General features: G+C 55.9%; 1 protein-coding gene across 1 annotated transcript; it reads right to left on the reverse strand.

Moving 5' to 3' along the window:
• Positions 1-974: 974 nt before the first annotated feature.
• Positions 975-12,948, reverse strand: SSRP1 (structure specific recognition protein 1). The gene is made up of 17 exons (XM_074273132.1): positions 12,791-12,948; positions 12,007-12,142; positions 11,572-11,757; positions 8,501-8,606; positions 8,124-8,314; positions 7,784-8,014; positions 7,518-7,621; positions 7,306-7,434; positions 6,589-6,810; positions 5,908-5,980; positions 5,340-5,478; positions 5,194-5,239; positions 4,342-4,471; positions 3,905-4,075; positions 3,676-3,770; positions 2,807-2,990; positions 975-1,506 (listed from the first exon to the last, which is right to left on the reverse strand). Exons 2-17 carry the CDS (start codon positions 12,058-12,060, stop codon positions 1,429-1,431), a joined length of 2,139 nt encoding a protein of 712 aa, XP_074129233.1. The 5' UTR covers positions 12,061-12,142; positions 12,791-12,948; the 3' UTR covers positions 975-1,428.
• Positions 12,949-14,721: the final 1,773 nt, after the last annotated feature.

Genomic DNA, 14,721 nt, shown 5'->3' on the forward strand with positions numbered 1-14,721 from the left:
CGGGCTTGTCTAGGGGACAATGCTCACAAACAGCCCTGCGGTAGAGAGGGGCTCGTTCCCATTTTACGCAGGAGCAAGCTTCCTTCCGAGGGCTCAGGGAGACGCAGGCGGGCTGAAGTCCCAGCCCGCGGCAGGGCAGGGACGTCCTCTCCCACGTGCCCACGTCCCACGTGCCTGAGTCCCAGCCGAGCCTGGATGCGCCCTCGAGGCATCGCAGGGGCCGGAGGAGCTTATTCTGCCCTCCCCAGCCTGGTCCGGGAGCCCAGGGAGTCCTCCCGGCTGTCCTCCACACCTTCCCCGCCCCCAGCCTACTACTAATGAGTATAAGTGATTCCCAGGCACAGGGGGGCCTCCGCCCCCAGATCGGGTCCTTTCCGGGCGCACCCTCCTGCCCTCCCCCACCGCCTCCCTTCCCAATAAATGTTCGGACCGGGGCACGTTCGGTTTTGTGGACGTTAGAGGGGTGCAGGATGTGTCTGCGTGTGAGCGAGCAGTGGCTCCGGTACTTAAACTCCCTCGGGGGCCCCCGCTGAAGGCCGCACTCCAGAGGGGGCCTGGTGCCAAGAACAGCCCAGGAGGCCGGCTCTGATTCAGGGCACAGGCTCCACAGCACCCGAGCCCCCGGCTGCCCCCAGCCCCGCTTCTGCACCCCCGTGCCCAGGTTCGGGCTCGGGTTTCTTCGGCCCAGGTTTACAGGAGCCGCTCGATCCTGATCAAGTTAGCCCAAGCCTGGAGACCAGCGTGGCGCCCAGGTGATTATGTTCGGAGCCAGAAGCTCAAACCCAGCCCAGATAATGGAGCAGGAAGAGTCTTTAATCCAATCATGGGCACTTCCCAAACCTCAGGTGGCTCCTCCTGGGCCGGGGGGACGGGAAGGAGCGGACCTGAAGCCCGGATTCCCGGCCATGGCACGCGGGCCAGGGCCCGAGGGAGCTGCCCGGCAGGGCCGGGGAGAGGCACTGGAACACGGCTGCTAAAGTCACTTTACTTTATTAAATCTGTTGTGACTTCCACTGACCAGAAATACAAAATAAAAATAGAAATAGGCCCCAGCAAGGGGCTACAAGGCTGACCCTGCGTTTGGCCCCTGCTGCAGCTTCCCATGAGTTGCCAAGGGACAGAGAGGGGATCAGCTGGCAGTACCGTGGAGAGGAGAGCACGGGGGAAGTGCTTCGGTCCCACATAACCTATGCTCTGACCTTTACCTTCTTCCCAGATTCAACTGTGTCATCCCTGTGAAGCAGCATGGAGAACAAGAAGCCCTCCCTGCCCAGTCACTCAAGTCCATAAATCAAGGAGGGCTGTACTGCGAGCTGAGTCCAGGGATTATTTCTCAGTTTAGGGGCTGCTGGTAACAGGGCTTGGATGGAAATTGTAGACGGGGAGTTGGGAGAGTGACAGGGACAGCGGAGAAGACGGGGGGCTTCTCTACTCCTCATCCGAGCCGGATCCTGACTCCTCCGAGCTGGGAGGTGTGCTGGCCAGTTCCTCCTCCTCTTCAGAATCCTGGGGGGGGGGGCACAAAGGGGACACTTTGGAGGCAGCTTTTACAGACCCAGGTGCCCAAAGGTCTGGATGCCGCACGGCACTGCGGCCCTCTGGGGGAAGCACTCTCACCGCGATTCCCAATCCCACTGCCTCCCGTCCACATTAATGTTTCTTCAAATACCGAAATCCTCAATCCACTCAGTTCCATGACCTCCTCTCCTCCGCTTAAGCCACACATGGAGGTCAAGTCCTGGAATCTACAAGCGTTGTACTTCCTGGTTCACCTTATTATCCTGCAAACCGCCCCCACTTGGGGACACTTCCATCCTCACTGTGCTCCACACTGGAAGACAGGGTCATGAACTTCCAAATGTCCACCTCAGGAGAGCGTTCCATTCAGAATGTCATTTCTGCACCTGGCTGCACTATTATAACTTCTCAGACCTTGCCACCATGCCCTTCCTCCCTACATTTCAATGGCTGAAAGCACAAGCTCCTACGGGCAAGGAAACGGTTTGGGGGGATATCTGCTTTCTTAGCACAGTGCCTGGCAGGTGGTTGGCATACAACACATATTTAATGGCTTTCTCCAGGTCTCTTTCCTGAGGGACTCCCACCACCGAGGGCCTGCTGGGCCTCTCACACAGGCTGCCAGAAGCTCAAAGTCATAAAACAGAACCCATCACCTTCCCCATGCTGCTCAGTCAAAGCTTCTGAACCTGCCCGCTACAGTCTCGGACACCACCACCCTCAGCATCTTGGGGTCTCTCCCCACTCCAGCCCATCCTCCACACAGCTGCCAAGGGGACTTTGCTGACCGTGTTCCCGGCTCAGGGGGCTCCAGGATCAAATACGAACTCTGGCATTAAAGCCCTTCTTGACATGCCCTTTCATACACATCCTCCTGACTTTTCTCTCCCCGCACAGTCTAAGTTCCAGAAGGCCGACCTGCAGCTCCACAAAGAGACGCTGCTCTGGCTGCCCTGGGTAGAGCTGGCCCCTAGGCCTGGAATACTGATCCCTGCACCTCTGTCCTCCCCCTCTTTTTAGCTCCACCCCACCCTCTGCAGGGGACCTCTTTTTTTTCAAAGCTGCTCCAATCACCTTCCAGGTGTTCTACAAACACCCTGTTTGTACCTAGTTACTCATTTCTTTCCCTCCTGAACGCCAGCTTTCAGGACAGTGGCAGTTTTGTGCCTCTCTTTGTGTGTCCTCCTACTTAGATCAAAGCTTACCAAAGACTTCGAGAGGGCCGAAAGCTCCCCCCCTCCACTCTGCACCAGCCCCCCAGACCCTAGGGACCCCTTGTCTGTCCTACCTCACTCCTCCTCCTCTTCTTTTTGCTCTTGTTCTCGCCTGAAGAACTCTCATCGCTCGACACAAATTCTCTGCTCTTGAAGCTCTCGCTCAGTTGTTTGGACGAAGACTTGGATGAGCCCTTGGAAGGGGTGGACTTTTTCTCCACCTTCACCTTTCCTTTCTTCTTCTTCTTTGACTTATCCCTGCAGACAGCAGAGCTTAGGACTTGAACCCTCCAAGCCACCTCCCCTCCCCCCCCCAGAACCCAGTCACCCAGAATAGCCAAGCGTTCCACAGAATCTTTCTCCCCAATTCACCTGCCTCCCAAGCAGGCTTCTTCAGGGGAGTGCGATGGAAGAAGGGGCCCTGCGATTTCCCTGAGGACTGACTCCATCCTCTGCCCAAACCCCCTCATTTCTTCTCCTTCTTGCCTGGCCTGTTTTCGGCCACTCTCTCCCAGCAGAATCTAAGTGCTTGCGAGCAAGGCCCCCGTCCCCTTTTCAATCTTGGTCCCCCCGGCGCCTTGAGGCGCACTACACATAGGAGAAGCCTGTGGGCTGCGTTTGCATTTGTTGAAATGTGGCTCCCTATAGCAAGGGAAGTCATTAATGTCATCCAACCTCTGCAACCTTTCCATGTGGAAGAAAGCTACTGCCCCCCAGGGGATTCCCCTCCAGAGACAAAACTGCTTAGACATTTTTCCTTTCCTGGAGCCAAACTAGCTCTCTGGAACCTGCACTCGTGGCTCCACTCCGGTCCTCAGGTCCAAACCTGATTTGCTCTTTCACGTTATGTAAATACAGCCTCTCCACCCTCCTCCCATTTCCTGGCAGGCCCCGGCAGCCTCAGCATTGTGTTCACCCTCAAGTGCCCAGAGTCAACACTTACTTCCTGTAAGAAGACTCGGCTCGGCCCCCTTCGCTGTACTCCTTCATGGCTTTCTCATATTCCCTCTTGGCCTCCTCAGCCTTTCGGTCCCACTCCTAGCAGCCCACCAGGAAAGACAGAAGAGACGGACGGATGAGCGCTCCCTCTCCTCGGTGATGTCCTTGGCCGCCCCCCCCAAACCCAGCCAGGAGGTGAAGCCTCCCACCAGCCGGAGGACCCCGCTCCTTACCTCCTTCTTCTCCTTGCTCATCCCCTTCCAGATCTCCCCAGCTTTCTTGGAGAGATCGGTGATGCTGATCCCAGGGTGGTCTGACTTGATCTTCTCCCGGCTAGCATTAAGCCACAGCATGTAGGCAGACATAGGCCTCTTGGGGGCATTGGGATCCTTGCCCTTCTTACCCTAGAGGAGGGGAAAGCCCAAGTGGGGTCAGTTACCCACAGTTCCAAGGGTTACCATCGCCCTCAGCTTCTGGATAAACCCACAAGCCCCAGAAGTTTGGCTCCTCTGGATTCCTCAAAGCCCCCTTCCCTGCCTTCTCCCCCACGCTGATCCTGATGGAGAAGAGGCAAAGCCCCCAACCAACCCACCCCCGCCCTCCTTCCTGACTGCCCCGTGGCTGCCACGGCCAGCCCAGCACCCATCAGGCAGAGGAGGGCAGTCCTCACCTCCACGGGCTTCTTCCGGGACTTTCGTTCCTTCACGACCTTCGCTTTCTTGGCCAGCTTCTTCTTTTTTTCATCCCTGTCGCTGTCGCCCTCATTACTGGAGGAGCTGGCAGAAGCATTGCTGTCAAACCTGGCGAGAACAAAGAACTCAGAAAGGAGCGGGGGAGGAGGGAGCGAGGCCAGGAGACTCCTCACCCCCACCCCTGACCCTGCCAGGACACCTGGGTACCAGAAAAGGCAACGGGCCCCAAAGCCTCCAAACGTGAGCTCCTCAGTCCCAACCCTGCGAGCTTCCCGTCTGTGTCTGCAGGAGCTGCTCCTTCCTGTCCATGGGACCTAGGCTGAGCTAACGACCTGCTCCTTAGGCTAGGCCAAGTCCCTCCTAGCTTTAAATCCTATGGTTCTTTTCCAGATGAACTGATATGGGGAGGAAGGGGCAACCCATTCTCTTCAGTTCTATCCTAACCTAACATCCAATCTCAGCACGCAGCCTGAGGACAGCCCTAGGTTTTAGTGCACAAGCGACGATGGAGACCCACTAGTCCCTGCTGCAGCTGCCTCGGTTTAAAGCTTCGGAAGCTGAGGATCACAGGGGGTCACGATTTACCAAACACAGAGGTACTGTGCAGAAAAGCCAGGATTTGGACCCAGTTCCCCCAAATCCAGTCCTCGCACAACGTTATGACTGGTCCTTGTTCAGGGCGATTACTTCACCTCCAAACCCCAAATGGGTGAGGGCCCTTTATGCTAACGGTCACTTGCTAGCGCCTAGGACAAAAAGCCTGTAGAGATCAGCCGAGCCCAGAGGTGCCGGCCACCGTCTCACCCACATCCGGCAGTGCCCAAACTCACTCCTCGGCAACGTCATCCTCCTCGTCCCCGGGGTTGAATGACTCATCTGCAAGACGGGAAGGGGGCGGTTAGCGCCCACGGGCCCATCCCCAGCGCCGGGGCCCCGCACGGCGAGCGGCCTGGCTCACACTCCCGGTTTCACCCACCAGTTTCATCTCCCGAGTCGTCACTGCTGTCATTGGCGTTCTCCTCGCGGATCTTGCCCTCCTCCTTCATCCGCTCGAGGTAGGCGTCGTGCTGATCCTCGTCCGAGTCCGCGTACTCATCGTAGCTCGGGTTAATACCCTGGAAAGAGAGAAGGGAAGGATGAGGACCCGGTCCTCAGCTCCCCGAGCCCTGCACACACTGGCACACTCCAAAGGCTGCCCAGCATGCTTGTGAGTAAGAGCGGAGGAGCGGCATCCCGGAGAGCCTGGCACCCCAACCTCCACACGCAGCTGACATGCGGGGCCGAGGGCCCCTCGTCCGAGTTAGGAAAGAATGAGCCTCTCCCCGCCCCGTGGGGGCTCATGCTTGGGGAAGCAGGCTAAACCGCAGCCATGCTGAGGAAACCTGCGCCAGGAGGAAGGGGGAGAGGGTCGCCCGCACCTCTTTTTTCTATAAGGGTAAGGAGAGAAGAAAGAGTGAAAAGGTTGGAGACGGACCATCAGCCCTCCCCGGCACGGAAGATGTCGGGATGTCAGCGGCCCCCAGCCTGCCCAGCCACACCAGTACCTCTTTCAATCCTCGGTTTTTAATGTTGAGTTTCTTGGCGTTCACAAAGTCAAACAGCTTCCCATACTCCTCCCTGCCAGGAGAGAAGTTACAGGTGTCCTAAGACCAGCAGGAGCTCCAAGGGAGGCAGGCCTGGGGTCATGAAACTCATGAGCTCAAAAGGACAGTAAGAGCTCTTGTCACGTAGACCCAGAGGACACACCCAGTCCCAAACTCCTCCCCTCCCAAAAGTCCATTTTCTAATCACCAAGATTCTCTAGATTCCAGTCAGGGAACACTAACATCTCAAAGATGGATTACTCAAAGAGCAGGAGACAAATTATGGGCATAAGTAGCCTGCAGCATGCCCCGGTAACACCACAGATGCAGAAAGTCAGACTGAGGGACATCATTAAGAAAATCTACAACTAGAAATAAGGGACCCTTGGAGAACAAGAAGGGATGGGAAGCCTGAGTGTTGTATAAATAATCAGGAAAAAGTTTAAAAAGAAAGACATCGGGCTGATGATGGAAGAAGAATAGACACGAATCTGAGTACGAAAAGGTGTGGATGGGCAGCATTTCATACCAATGAGGACACAGACTCATTAAAGCGTTAAACTTTAAAACCAGGAAAAGGATGGGGCCGAGCGATGGGTAGCCATCAGGGTATAAATGAAAAGAAGCGAAGGGGGTGCTCACCTCTCGATGCTGCTGAAGGTGTACTGTGTACCCTGCTTTGTCTCAATTTCAAAGTCAAAGGAGCGAGTCGTAGTGGTGCCACGGGCAAAATTAACGAAGGAGATCTCATCAAACCGGATGTGCACAGGCGGCTTATGCACATAGATGAAGCCCCGCTCCAGTGGGTACAGAAGTCCTGAGCTGGCCTTGTAGGAACAGGTGATGCACTGGGCCCCCGAGTGCCTGGCACGGGGAAAAGAAGGGTCCAGTCAGTGAGACAATTCACAGACTCAGAAAAGGGCAAGTATCTGTGCTGGTAAGGAAGAATATCACTCCTTGGAGCCTGGAGCTCACTTAATTATAATATCCCTAAATTCTTTTAATTTTACTCCCTTATTAGAATGCAGGCTCTTGGAGGACAAGGATACCCATCATTCTTGCCTTTCTTTATATCCCTCAGACTGGGTACAAGGCACACACCAGGGGGTGGTCACAGTAACAGTGGGTAACTAATTCACTGGAACTGTCCACGAGACCACAGAGGAGGAAGGGGACCACATACACAGTATCGGGCCAACATTAGTGGCGATTCATCAGGAATCCCACTGTACAGTGCTTGTTTACAACATTTTTCTGTTACAATCGCCCTAGGAGGCCACAGTATCATGATTCCTATGTTATAGATAAGAAAGGCAGTGCTCGGGGCCAGTCCTCCCTCCCGCCATCTCTGTATCTCACCCCTGGAAGTTGCCAGGCACTGTGATCTTGCGGTTCACTAAGGCCTTCATGACGCGGCTGACCATCTCATAGAGGGACCCAGACATGTTCTTGGTAAGACGACCCTCAAAACGCTTCTCTACCTCATCCCTACAAGCAAAGAACACAACTAATCAGACGTCTCCTCGTGACCTTCTGTCCTCAAGCGATCCTGACGTGGCTCCTTAGCTTACTCGTTCATGTTGAGGGTCAGGGAGATGTCTTCATCCTTGGAGAAGAGAAGGATCAGGAAGTGATATCGGGTCTGGCCCTGCTTGATGGGCGGGTCTAGACTGATCTGAGAGAGATAAGAGAGACAGGAGAAGGCCAAAGTAAGGACTCCACACGCACTGGCTGACCGATTCTGGCGGGCCAGGACCGAAGGCGGGCACAGACCCGGCCGACTCCAACTTCAGCCCCAGACCGAGAAGAATGCTCTCATTCGCATCCCAGAACTCACCACAAAGAACATTTGGCGCTGGTCCTTGTGAGGTAGTAGGAAAAGTCGCAACACGGTGGTATAGGGGATTTTGTAATCGAAGGTCTTGCCATGGAGGTGCAGGAAGGTCGGGTAGATGCGGATGTCGTAACGGCCTCTGGGTGTCAAGCACTGCAGCTCGCGGAAGATGCAGATGGCATCTCCAGTGGCCTGGATCACATCTGCCTTGGACAGCACATTCTGGGCAAAGGCCTGGGAAAGGGCACACCTGAAATCAGCGGCCAGGCCCCTTCTCCTCATCCACCAGGCCTGCTCCCGGACAGTCCCAACCGGCCCCACGCCCAGCAGCTCCAACTCTCACCTCGACAGGGTCTACACCGTCCTCCTGAGTAGGTGGCACGTAGAAGCGCACCTCCATCAGGGAGACCTCCGCATCATCATTCTGGTGAAACTCGAGGGTCACCTCATTCTTGCCGGTGGTGCACTGGGACACGTTACTGAGAGGGATCTCGAAGACCGGCTGCTCGCCGATATCAAAAGACAGGAGCTGACCTAGGGAGCAACAACTCTACTATAAGCTCTGTTGAGAGCTCTGATTTTCTCCTATTTCCAAAATGCCCAGTTCTCTGACTGAAAGTGGAAGAAGAAGCAAGAGTTAAACCACAAACAGAAAATCTGAAACCTATTTGACACAGAATTCCTAACCATTCCCCCATAATTCCAAATTTCTGGACTCACCACCGAATTTTACTGTTCCCCAATTCCAGCCCTTCACACACAGGTCCTTCTCTACCAACTCCAAACGATAGTGGGATTTGAAGAAATCTGCCAGTTTCTCAAACTCCTATAAGGAGAGAAAAGATTCAATGAGCCTGGCTTAGGCCATCCCTGATATGCTCTGAAGGTAATCAAGCCAATTTATCCTCACACCTCTAAGGCAAATTATAGTGGGAAAACTATGAACTCGATAAGAACTTGTCCCTGGAGAATAGTATGAAAAGATAGAGTCAGGTATGGAGAACCAATATAATTAAAATGACTGCTGCCTAAAGTAATTTATTCTGTACCATGCCAATCAAATAACCAAAGTATCACTTTACAGAACTAGGAAAAAAAATTATTCTTTAAGAATAAAAGGTCAACAAGAGATCATTATATACTTCAACAACAATACTATATGATGATCAATTCTGAGGGACGTGGCCCTCTTCAACAATGTGATGAACCAAATCAGTTCCAATAGAGCAGTAATGAACTGAACCAGCTACACCCAGCGAAAGAGACTCTGGGAGATGACTATGAACCACTACATAGAAATTCTCAATCCCTCTATTTTTGTCTGCCTGCATTTCTGATTTCCTTCACAGCTAATTGTACACTACTTCAAAGACTGATTCTTTTTGTACAGTAAAACAACTCTTTCGACATGTATACAAATATTTTGTTTATCTTATACTCTAACATATTGAACATGTATTGGTCAACCTGCCATGGGGGGGGGGGGGGGGGGAAGGAGGGGAAACATTGGAACAAAAGGTTTGGCAATTGTCAATGCTGTAAAATTACCCATGCATATATCTGGTAAATAAAAACTATACTTAATAAAGAAAAAAAAAGAATAAAAGGTCAAGAACCTCAAGGTAAATAATGAAAAAAAAGTGGGAAAGGAAAGGGAATAGCAATTAAATAGCAAACTACACTACAGAGCAGTAGTCACCAAACAAACTGATTTCTGGTTAAGAGGTAAATCAGTGGAGCAGATTAGATTCGCAGCACACAGAAGTAAATAAGTATTATTGCTTGATAATCCCAAAGACCTGCTGGACTAAGAACTCCCATTGTGACAAAAACTGTTCAGAAAACTAAAAAGCAGTTTAGTGGAAACAAGGAGTAAACCAGCTTCGCCTGTCATATACATGATGCACTACAAATGGATACAAACTTAGCCATTAAAGAAGACCTCATAAATAAAGTGGAGGAATAAGGAAAAAACTATTTTTAAAAACTACTGATTCAGGAGCAATTCAGTTCTAAGGGTAGGGGAAGAGGTTATGAAGAAACAAGGGATAAAAAAGGGCAGCAAGGTAGCACAGTAAATAGAGGGATGGTCCTGGAATAAGGAAGACTTAATACTCAATCTCTGACCACCTCATTTTCCACATCTGTAATATGAAGACAATAGCGCCTGCTTCTTGACTGTCGTTTTGAGGATTTACATTTGTAAAGTTTTGCAAACCTTAAAGCACCATATAAATGCTAGGTTATAATTACAAGGGATGATTCATTTTAATTATACAAAATTAAAGTTTTTGCCCCAAACTAATGGAGCTCAAGTAAAACAGGAAACCAATAACAAACAAAATCTTCACAACAAACTGCAACGCTAAGGGCCTCAACTCCAAAGTATGTAGTGACTGATTCAAATTTATAATCCATTAATAAACATTTATGAAGGGCCTGCTATGTGCCAGGCACAGTGCGAAGCCCTGGGGAGTTAAAGATGGCAACAGAAAATCTCTGTCCTCAAAAAGTTCAGTCTAAGGAGAGAGACAACAAATCCAAAACACATAAATAAGTTGTATATGGGACAATGGGAAACAATTAGCAGGAGGCATTAGAATTCAAGTGTTTTGAAAGGTTCAAAAGCGGGGATTTTAGTTGGGACATTAAAGAACGTCAGGGGAAGTGAGGAAGGAGACACCCCTGGCATGGAGGCAGTGAGGGGAAATGCCCAGAGCCCAAGAGACAGCGTGTGGAGAACAGCAAGGAAGAGGGCGCCGCTGGATGGAAGAGTGCATGTCGGGGGGAGGGGCCCGGGAGATGAAAGTGCTATCCCCGGGATGATAAAGGGTCAAAGAGGAGAAATAGGCAATTTTCAAGGAAAGAAATCCAGCTAAAACGGAAGGCAAAAACGAATCCAAATCACTAACAATTAGAGAAAAGAGCCTTAAAGTAACTCTAAGGTTCTACTTTACACTTGTCAAATCAGCAAAGTTGACAGAAAATTGGAAATCATACCCAAATCAACTGAACTCCCCTAGACCTAGTGGAACTACTACTAGCCCGGCCTGCAGAGATCCAAGGAAGACCTGGGAAGACATGGGATACGAAACAGACCCACCAGGGACCACAATTTTCCCTCCCCTGAGGCTGGGGTTAAGGGACTCGCCCAGGGTCCCAGCCGGGAAGTGTTGAGTGTCTGAGACCAGATTTGAACTCGGGTCCTCCCGACTCCAGGGCTGCGCCCCCTAGCTGCATCGACAACAAATCTAATATCCAATAAATTCATAACACACAACAAGCTCTGTATGGGACAAATAGGAAATAGGAAGAAAGGCCCTAGGATTAAAGGGGCTCTGAAGGGTTTAAACGCTGGGATTTCGGCTGGGACGTAACGGAAGTCGGGGGACTATGGCAACAAACAGCTTTAAAAGTCCACTCTCATCCGTGTGATACCTAGGGCGGATTCGGACCCCCGCCAGCCGCGGCCTGACGGACCCGGAGAGCGCAGGAATGTTTTGTCTGACTACGGTATTTGGTATAAAAATGTGGTTTTCTCCCGCCTCCCTCGGGGGAAGGGACGGAAAACTGTTTCTGGGGAACTTTTTTTAAAAAACAACAAAGGATTGAGTTACTCAGCAAGGACAAAAGGGGAGAAAAGCTGACAGTCACAGAAGGGGAAATGATGGCGGGCCTGCGGGAGCGGCGGAGCCGGCCCAGCGGCTGCGGGCGTGGATGCCCAGGTGGAGCGGGCGTCAGCAGACACCGGGAGGGCAGTCGGGGGCTCCCCAGGGAAGAGCGGGCCTCACCGATTCCCGGAAGCCGTCGTACTTGTAGAAGTGGCCGTTCTTGGTCAGCAGCTTGAGGCCGTGGCCCAGAGCCACCCGCCGCCAGATGCCCTCGGTCAGCTCCCCGGCCTGGATGTTGTCCACTTTGCCCGTCTTACTGTTCTTGAAGATTATACCTTGGCGGCTCAACCGAAGGCGGCCATCGTTCTGCGGGAGAAAAGGGCGGCGCTCAGCCCGGGCGCGCAGTGGGGGGCAGCGGTCACCCGGGAGACAAAGGCACCAGGTCAACCTGGGCCCGGAGGGAGCTGCGAGCCCTCTCCGCCCTCCAGTCCTCCGCTTCCGCCAGCTGCCCAGGGCCTCTCTGCGCCCGCAGGGACACCAAGGAGCTGCGGACCCCCGCCCGGGCCCGGGAGGGCAGCCTCCGAGCGAGGGCCTGGCCCTGTCGGCCCCTCTTACCATAGAGCCCTTCACCTCCTGGTAGATATCGTTGAACTCCAGCGTCTCTGCCATGCTGAGCTGGCCCTGGGGTCCGAGCGCGGGCAGCAGTCCGAGGGGAGGTCAGCGGCCTCCTGGGATCCGGCCGGAGAAGGAGCTGGAAGACGAGGAGAGGGAGGGCTGCTCAGTGATGGCCCCCACTCTGGGGGGCTGGGCCTGGCAGGGAAGGGGGCTCCCGCAGGGTCTCAGCAGGGGCACCCCGCCTCCAGGCCGGCTTCTCACACACAGCCCGCAGGGGCCCCCGCACCAGCCGGGAGCGCTCTTCACGGGGCCCCTAGTGCCCAGTTACAGCCCCTCAGCCACCGGGCAGGCGGCGGGCCAGTGCACACAAGGGCCACACTCGTCTCCCCGGCCCCTCGTCCGCACGGTGGGGCCTCGGCCGGGGCTCCCGCCCCCACCACTAACGAGTGCATCCATCGGGGGCCAGACCCCCGCCCCCTTCCCCCCATCACCCCGGTCCGCTTCGAGGCCTCCCCTCCCCCACGTGGCTCCGGCTGCCCACCGAGGGACCCTCCAGGCCCCCTCCCCCGGGCTCCGGGCGGCCCCTCCCCTCACGTCCCTCTCCTGACATCTCCCTCCCCAACCCCCGAGAGCCTCTCGTCGTCGCCCCCAACTCTGTCTCCCCCCCCTTGTGGTTTCCTCTTTCCCCCTCCCATCTTATCTCCCCTCCCCCCACCTCTGTGCACTCACCCCCACCCCCACGCAGGATTGCTGCCGCTCGCCCCACCCCCACCCATCGTCTCACCTCCTCAACCCCGGGCTCCTCCGGGGGACACAGACATGGACGCGGGGGACTCGGGTAGGCTCCGGGGGGGCGGGGGAGGGGGCTCCGGGATCAGGATCTTTTCCCGCGTGCGCAGCCCCGGCTCCCGCCACCGGAAGCAACGCTGCCATAGAGAAGACGAAAGGGCTAGAGGGGACCCCGGAGCGGCTCTGCTAGCCCGCGCGATACCATAGAGACACTGGAGGACTGAAAGAGGGAGGGGCCGAGAGAGGGAAGGGGGCGGGGCTGAAGGAGGCGCGGGGAACGCGCGCTCTGCTGCCACCGTCGCTGGGGGGCGCTGTGGAGCCCCTGCGGGTCCGGAAGCTTGCTTGTGCTTCTGTCAGTCCGTGTGGCTGTGCTTTCGTTTGCGTGCGCCTGCACGCGTGGGCCTGCGGGGGAGGGTGTGACCGCGTGCGTGACTTGTGGCGGTGCCGCGGGCATGTGTGTGCTGCGTGTGCACGATCCTGCACGCGTGTGCCCCTCGGCTGTGGGCCTGCGGGGGGGTGTGACCACAAGCATGACGTGTGGCGGTGCAGGCGCTGCGGGCATGTGTGTGCTGCGTGTGCGCGATCCTGCACGCGTGTGCCCCTCGGCTGTGGGCCTGCGGGGGGTGTGACCACAAGCATGACGTGTGGCGGTGCAGGCGCTGCGGGCATTTGTGTGCTGCGTGTGCGCGATCCTGCACGCGTGTGCCCCTCGGCTGTGGGCCTGCGGGGGGTGTGACCGCGCGCGTGACGTGTGGCGGTGCGGGAGCCGCGGGCATGTGTGTGCTGCGTGTGCGTGATCCTGCAGGCGTGTGCCCCTCGGCTGTGGGCCTGCGGGGGGGGGGGGGTGTGACCGCGCGCGTGACGTGTGGCGGTGCGGGAGCCGCGGGCATGTGTGTGCTGCGTGTGCGCGATCCTGCACGCGTGTGCCCCTCGGATGTGGGCCTGCGGGGGGTGTGACCGCGCGCGTGACGTGTGGCGGTGCGGGAGCCGCGGGCATTTGTGTGCTGCGTGTGCGCGATCCTGCACGTGTGCCCCTCGGCTGTGGGCCTGCGGGGGGTGTGACCACAAGCATGACGTGTGGCGGTGCAGGCGCTGCGGGCATGTGTGTGCTGCGTGTGCAGATTCTGCACGTGTGCCCCTCGGCTGTGGGCCTGCGGGGGGTGTGACCGCGCGCGTGACGTGTGGCGGTGCGGGAGCCGCGGGCATTAGTGCCCCCCATCCCGTGCAGCCCCGAGGGCCGGAGCCGGCGTGAGCAGCTGCCTGGTCCCGAGAGGACCCCATTGGAGCTGGAAGCACACAGATCCGGCCTCCGGTAGTCCCGAGGGGCGGGGCTTTGCGCGGCCTCTTCACCCGCCGCTGCCACTCCTGCCCCGCCTGTGAAGCGAAGGGGTCTCTGGGAGATCCGCGTTCAAGCTTCCTCCCGGGCCCTGCCTTCCCCTCAGATTCCCCCATTAGAGGCCCTCTGGAACAGGAGCCCTTGGATAACACATTGCAGGCTCGATTTTTCCCCAAGGATGGATAGTCTCCACCTGGCGCGCTCCCAGCCCTGCGGGCCTCCGATTGTTCCCCGGGCGATGCCCAGGCCACTGGTGCCAGGAGAGGGTCCCCAAACTCCGCTGTGCCGGGACCGCACAACCTCTCTTTGCACCCATTTTACAGATGGAGAAACTGAGGCTAGACAAGGAGCCCAGATTCTCCGAGCCCGCAGTGAGCCGGCGCAGATTCCCCTCCCTGGGAGCGGTAGCTTTGCCCCGCTGCCCCTCCCCGCCGTAATCACAATCCCCGCACTCCTCCGAGAGCGGCCGCGGGAGGATTTCAGTATCAGGTTCAGGCTCCGGTGTCAGGTTCCAGCGGAGGAGGCGGGAGCCAGAAGCGTCCCTTTTCCCGAGGTGCCTCGCGGCTCAGGAGCACTCATTCCGAGGGCAG

This window comes from Sminthopsis crassicaudata, chromosome 6, assembly GCF_048593235.1.
Source record: "Sminthopsis crassicaudata isolate SCR6 chromosome 6, ASM4859323v1, whole genome shotgun sequence".
NCBI classification, from domain to species: domain Eukaryota; kingdom Metazoa; phylum Chordata; class Mammalia; order Dasyuromorphia; family Dasyuridae; genus Sminthopsis; species Sminthopsis crassicaudata.